Source organism: Engraulis encrasicolus, chromosome 20 (genome assembly GCF_034702125.1).
Source record: "Engraulis encrasicolus isolate BLACKSEA-1 chromosome 20, IST_EnEncr_1.0, whole genome shotgun sequence".
In the NCBI taxonomy this organism is placed as follows: Eukaryota; Metazoa; Chordata; class Actinopteri; order Clupeiformes; family Engraulidae; genus Engraulis; species Engraulis encrasicolus.
The window spans coordinates 33,859,040-33,866,539 of NC_085876.1; the positions used below are offsets into that span (position 1 = coordinate 33,859,040).

General features: G+C 46.1%; 1 protein-coding gene across 1 annotated transcript in view; it reads left to right on the plus strand.

Moving 5' to 3' along the window:
• The window catches only part of LOC134436007 (cytoplasmic dynein 1 intermediate chain 1-like), a gene marked incomplete at its 5' end in the record, with an annotated part of 143,927 nt that overhangs the window by 102,991 nt on the left and 33,436 nt on the right, over positions 1-7,500 (plus strand). The window contains one exon of the mRNA XM_063185037.1: positions 7,168-7,301. Within this exon, the coding sequence (XP_063041107.1) occupies positions 7,168-7,301 (134 nt within the window). The remainder of the gene's footprint in view (positions 1-7,167; positions 7,302-7,500) is intronic.

A 7,500-nucleotide genomic window follows, 5' to 3' on the forward strand; every position in this document is an offset into this window, starting at 1 on the left:
ATCTGTTGGGTTTAAATCATTAAGACACACCACCGTTATACATTTGCTGTTCCCAGAATGGCAATGACCAAGTCATAGTGCATTACTAAAGGACCCGTGTTACAGTATGTCGATGTCAATGTCAAATGCTAATTTCAATGACTATTACAGCGTGCCACAGGAGGTACGGTGTGCATTATGTGGCTACAGCGTTGGATTGATGTAAAAATATGCGAAATAAATGATAAAATGAAAATATTTCATACATTAATTATAAAAGAAACATTCATACATGTATGCATGTTGAATGAATGTCAAGTCAAGTCAAGTAGGTTTTATTGTCAATTTCTTTACATGCACTGGTCATACAAAGAATTTGAAATTACATTTCTTGCTTTCCCATACAGACATAGACTAATCTAGGTAAGGACATAGACAGTATAGACATAGACAGTACTTATACATGGACTTAAGACAGTATGGACATAGACAGTGCTCATACAGACATTTAAAGTGCAAGACTGGACAACAGAAGAAGTGTGTGTGTGTGTGTGTGCATGTATGTTTTGAGTTAGTGCAGGTTGAAAGTTCAGTCACAAGTATAGTAGTGCAGGTGGAATGTTCAGTCGCAGATATGGTGGTGGGGGATGGGGGGAGGGGAGGGGGGGGGGGGGGGGGGGGGGGGGGGGGGGGGGGGGGGGGTTGTCAGTGGCCTTGCTGGCTAGAGGCTGACAGTGGAGGGAGAGTGGGTTGAGTGTTCAGCATCTTGATCGCTTGGTGCATTGTGCTGCTCGCCAGCCTGGTGGTACGGGAACGGAGGCGCCTGTACCTCTTTCCAGAGGGCAGGAGGCTGAACAGTTTGTGTGCAGGGTGGCTTGTGTCTTTGATGATCATCAGTGCTTTCCGGGTGAGGCGTGTGGTGTAAATATCCTGCAGGGAGGGGAGTGGTACTCCAATGATCTTCTTCGCTGTGTTCACAACACGCTGGAGTGTCTTCCTGTTTTTCTCCGTGCAGCTTCCTCCCCACACTGTGATGCAGTTGGACACGACGCTCTCTATGGTTCCTCTGTAGAATGTTGTCATGATGGAGGGTGTAGCACTTGCCTTCTTTAGTTTGCGCAGGAAGTAGAGACGCTGATGGGCCTTCTTCGCCAGTGATGTAGTGTTGGTGGTCCAAGAGAGGTCGTCGCTGATGTGCACTCCAAGGAACTTGGTGCTGCTCACTCTCTCCACAGCATCGCCGTCGATGGTCAGTGGTGGCAGTTGTTTTTGGACCCTTTGGAAGTTGACAACAATCTCCTTGGTCTTGTTGACATTCAGCAGCATTGAATGTAATGAATGTATTCATTATGAGTGCTAAAAAATAAGGTATGCATAGTTCTTCAAGTAGTCATGGGTTTTGGATTTTGGATGTCTTCTGAGTAGCAGCTGCATGTTGCAAGTTGCAGTAATTATAGAGTGCACGCCCACACCCCGAAAACTGCAGCACGACAATGGAGATTGCATCACTTTTTGTCGCGCACTGTCACGGGACAGGATTCCTGTGGGACGAGAACCCACCTGCTTGGACTGCACCCCTTAAACACACACACACACACACACACACACACACACACACACACACACACACACACACACACACACACACACACACACACACACACACACACACACACACACACACACACACACACACACACACACACACACACACCAGGGCTTGACACTGGCACCTGCCAACCGGCCAAATGCTGGTAAAACTTGGCTGTGGCTGATAACAATTTCAGTGTCACTAGCCAATTTGGCAGGTAACTTATTTTATGGTATGACATATCAGAATTAGCCTCGCGACGCCATCCTCTCTACTCCACCCAAAGATTTTGGCTCCGCACACCGTCTGGCGAAAGCCTCGAGCTCGGTTCTCTCAGTGTTTAGCCAATCAGCACACAGTTGAGAGTGGTGGCGTAGAACTCACCCGCGAGCTCCGTTAATGATTGGTTAACCCTTTAAGCGCCACACTTTATTTTTCAAAAAAGCTGAATATTGGCATGATAAATTCAAATGACTGTGGCTTGACACTGGTAACAGATAGAGCTTGACTGTCAATTAGACAAATATTGGGGATGACCCCAAGATTATTTTGGGAGTAAATATGCATACCTAATTTGCATATTATGACGTCATATGGTGGCGGCCATTTTGAATTTTTAATAATTTTTGGAAAATATTGATAATTTTCAATAGATTATTGAATTTATTTAGCAATATTTGACATTCCATTACTATCACATAGTGCACATACACTATGGTCAAGGAAATAAGTAGTTTTAGGCAGAATATATATAGTATATATTGTAATATTGCAATAATATAATGCAATAATTACTACTTTTGCCATGAGGGCCGAACATGTTTGTATCTGTAACCTGTAGGCCTACCTTTTTACCTTGTGAAACTTTCACAGAAAGGGTCAGCACACATATTCAATTCATATTTATGCCTATTTTTACATCTGTATAGCCTACTATGGCCTTTGGAGCAGGCGCTGTATAGGCAGTAAAATGGTTGATCATGGCACAGTCTAGCAGTGGCTTCTACAGTTTGTCACTTACATTTCACAAAACTAATGGGCAAACTGTCAACATAATGGGTATGAAATCACAAGTATCATGTCCATAGTATTGTGTCCAACGTAATTAGGCTACGTTATAGCCTGACACCTGAAGCCGATCAGGAACACAATCCCCGCCCCCTCGCGTGGAGAGCGCAGCGCCCTTCCACCCTCTCCCCCGTTTGAGGGAAATATATCGCCACCTCTTTCATCTCTATTTGCTGTTTTACTGATTTGTATAACTCTTACAAAGACAGTCAAAACGCTGTAACCAGTCTGATTATCAACAACGAGTCTAAAACATTCATGTTTTAGGGTTGCCTATGCGTCTTCTTTTCACCGTGCGTTCTATTACCAAAACCTCTCCATACGGAGATATGGCCACGTTCGCCGCTGCCATCCACCCAGTAGAAGTCAGAAAGAGGGACAGAATGTGAGTGAGTGTGTGCTGCTTGGTGAACAGTGTTTGTCTGATCCCAGGATTATTGCGTTTGCGTCCGGATAGGTGGCTACCCGCATAACCGGGGGCTGAATGGAGGGAGCCCAAGCTAACATACCAGACCCACTTCTCTCACCCCTAATTCCTCCACCAATACCTGTATGGACACTACGACTGCATTCGCCACTACCACCGACTCCTTTGAGATCGGATAAAGTCACCGAATGAGTGTCAATGTGTGTGTGTGCTTAGAGAACATCCTTGCTTCGCATGTCGGCATCACTGCCTTCGGAAGTTTCGCCACGGTAAACAAAGAGTGCTCGTCCGATCATTATCCTCCTCGTGAGATAAAAACTGTCCTTCGGAGTCAGAATAGTCAAATAACATGCCCAGAACTTCACCACGATTCAACTTCTTGTAGCGGACGGGAGTATACCGCCGCCTTGTAGGGGTTAATTATCTCGTACCGTGGGGAGTACAGGACGGGACGGGATCTAGGTCCCCCACGCCCAATACTAATGGCCTCACTACTCCCAGACTGGCAGCAATGTTTGTCTTGGGTAGCTCCCTCGGGTTTGGTACAGTGGGCTCCAGTAATGTCCGGTGCCTGCCTGAAGGTGTATGTGGTGAGGTGTGTCCCAGCCCACCCGTCACCACCCCACTGCTATCCTAAACCAGCTACCCAAGTGAGGCGCCCCTACCCCCAGGATAGAGTAACTACTAATTATATGACACACATGTAACACTACTAAATTAATAAGACAAGGAAACAGTAGTTATAATAACCAACATGTAATAAAAGCAAGTGTCAAAACACTTTCTGACCAGGTATAAGAATTCACTTATAGTAGTAATACTCAATATATAATTAAAAGTATTAACAACACTTTCTCAACCAGGCATAAGAATTCCCTTCTGGTAATAACACTCAATGTATAGCATCAACACTCAAATAACAACATTCAATGTAAAATGATAACCATATCCCACCATACCTGACAGATTTGTAAACCACAGCAGTACACACTTCACAGTGGGTTACACAAGAACATACACGACATGAAAGAATAACATCAATCACTGTATCGTTACTGTTGGCAGCAGTGTGTGTGTGTGTGGAGGCTCGCTCAGTGGCTCGAAAGTCTCTCCCTGTATCAGGGTGTGTGCATGTGTGGATGTGTGTCGCGAGGGTCAACGCGCGTTCAGTTCAGTTCGGTCCAGTTGACCCTGCGAGTGTTATGGGCGCGTGTGTGTCGCGAGGGTCAACGCGAGTTCAGTTCAGTTCAGTTCAGTTCAGACCCTGCGAGTGATATTGGCCTGGTGTGTGTGTGTGTGTGTGTGTGTGTGTGTGTGTGTGTGTGTGTGTGTGTGTGTGTGTGTGTGTGTGTGTGTGTGTGTGTACGTCGCACGGGCCAACACGAGTAGCAGTTCAGTTCAGTTCAGTCCAGGTGACCCGGCGAATGTTATGGTGAGTGTACGTGTTGTGGTGTGTGTGTGAATAGTTACCAACCCACGACCAAATCCCGTCACGATGCTGGACTGGATGGCAGGGTAAAACACTCAGTCTGATTCTAGGGAAAAGGAAACCCGTTCCGTTCTTCACAGGACAACTGTTAGCTTCAGAACGTTCAGGAGGAGAGGGCAACGAAGCTATGAATAGCTATCGGCTATCGATACGGCGAAGAGTAAACCAAAACAAAAAATAACGACTTTAAGATGAGAGAGTAACTATGGATAAAATTGGTCAGTATAACGGGCACACGCACCTTTACACCCTTCCTGGTGTCACCGCGCTGTTCCTCGAAATACAGTACCACCGTTCCCGTTTACTCTCAACAAGCTAATAGGAGCTCCCTACTCCAACGCCAGGACCGTTACTCGGCACGCTAACAAAACAAACGTTTTTTGACAAAAACGAAACGACACAACAGTAAAACTACTTCACATAGACGAACTGAAAATTCACTGTAGCTCGTTCAATATTAACTCACGCCACGATACCCGGCTGAACTTCACTTCAGACGCATCTACTTCAGGCTTCACTTTATCTTCTTTCACTTCACTTCTCTCCCGCGGCTCGCACACCCCCTGACTCGTGCCCCCCGCGCGTTCACGAGAGTCCCTGTCATTAAAGGCACAGGACTCTTTTAGCACCCGCTACATTCTCACTAGCCATGATGAAATAGCTCGCTGATAGTTCACTGATAACAACACAAATCCAACTCGTACGCCTCGAGTCAAAGACGCAAAGTGGCTACTTCCGCATTTTGTTGTCGCGTCACTTGTCGCGTCTTTTACTGCTTCACCAAAGACTCTGTGAACTACAAAATGACGCAATCGTAGTCTTGTTTGAAAGGGTAGCATGTCTGCCAACTACTGGTAGGGAGGATGAACTCTATTAAGACCGCTGGTTTGAGCTACATGCGCTTTTGTTCATGATGACGCACCGTCGCAATTCTGCGACTTTGGCGCTTAAAGGGTAACTATATTCACACTTTCGTTTTGTTATTTGTATGCTTTTGCTACGCTATAACGTAACAGGCATGCTAATAAAGCACAATATGGGTTTTAATTTGAGTTTGGAACTTCAATTAATTTAAATGATAGAGCAAGATCAGACCATCTCCCATCGTCCACGGAGACGGATTCCTCATGGCTTTTGCCAGACTGATTGACGGAGTCAACAGTCGGCTATTCGCCCAGGCTACATCAGAATAGCGTATATTCTTTACTTTGCCCCTTGTGTATCAATTGTTTATATATTTAAGTTCAAGAAAAAGCTCAGTTGCTCAGTTTCTTTTTGTTTGATTTATTTCCATGTAGAAACCCATGCACTCATCTTCTTGCTTTAAGCACCTCATCTTTTGAGGTTAGATGTACAGCGTTATGTTTTTATTATTTTTTTAAATCAAATTCGTGGCTAGTAGAATAGCTGGATGGCTAGTGACTCAGGGAAAACACTAGTCACAGTGGCCAGCAAGCGAAAAACCTAATGTCAACCCCTGACACACACACACACACACACACACACACACACACACACACACACACACACACACACACACACACACACACACACACACACACACACACACACACACACACACACACACACACACACACACACACACACACACACACACACACACACACACTTTTATTGTAGCAAGTGATGTTCTCAGTCACAACATCCTTGTGTTAGTAAGTCTGGCCGTGTGATCATATGTCCATTGGATCCATAATGTTCCTCTGGACCAGCTAGGGCAGTCATGGGTGAGCGGTTAGGGCGTCAGACTTGCATCCCAGAGGTTGCCGGTTCGACTCCCGACCCGCCAGGTTGGTGGGGGGAGTAATCAACCAGTGCTCTCCCCCATCCTCCTCCATGACTTAGGTACCCTGAGCATGGTACCGTCCCACCGCACTGCTCCCCAGGGCCGCCATTGAGGGCTGCCCCCTTGCACGGGTGAGGCATAAATGCAATTTTGTTGTGTGCAGTGTTGACTTGCGTGCTGTGGAGTGCTCTGTCACAATGACAAAGGGAGTTGGAATTTCCCAATGGGCTTTCTTTCAGCTGTAGCTGAGAATAAGCAGGTTTGCTAGACTGCCTTATTTTCTTTTTTTTTAAAGATACTTTTTGGTCTTTTTGACTTTATTTATGATACTACAGTACAGTGAAGATGGTGACAGGAAGCAAGTGGGGTGAGAGAGACGGGGAATGGCCGTCAAAGGACCCGGGTCGGGATTCGAACCGCGGTCGGCCGCATAGCAGATGAGTGCCCTACCGTTTGGCCACGGCAGGGCCCAGGCGGCCTTGTTTTCAATGATAAAAGATCAATGTGAAATCAGAGGCAATATGAGCATTGCCATGCTAGCACTTAAAACAAGTCCTCTCCACTGACTTCAGGTGTTGTCAGTGACCCATGGACACTGACCTAGTTTAGTTTAATTTCCCAGTTTGACTGTATGTATGATTCACAGGAAAAGTTATACAAAGTAGATAAGAGCTGAGACCTTCATTCCAGAACAAAATGATGGCAAACCAAAAGAACATAGCTGTCCTGGTGTAGCTTTATGTGTGAACTTCATGAGTTATGATTGTGGAGGGTGTGTCCATTTTCATATTCCTCTGTGTGTATAGGAGAGCATGGAGCTGGTGTACAACAAGTCCAAGGCGGTGTCTGTGACGGCCATGGCCTTCCCCACGGGAGACGTCAACAACTACGTGGTGGGGAGCGAGGAGGGGACCGTATACACAGCCTCCCGACACGGCAGGTAAACATACGCACACACGCACGCACGCACGCACACACATACACACACACACACACTACACACGGCAGGTAAACAAACACACAAACATGAACACACACACACACACAGACACACACACACAAACACACACAGACACACACACACAAACACACACACACACACACACACACACACACACACACACACACACACACACACA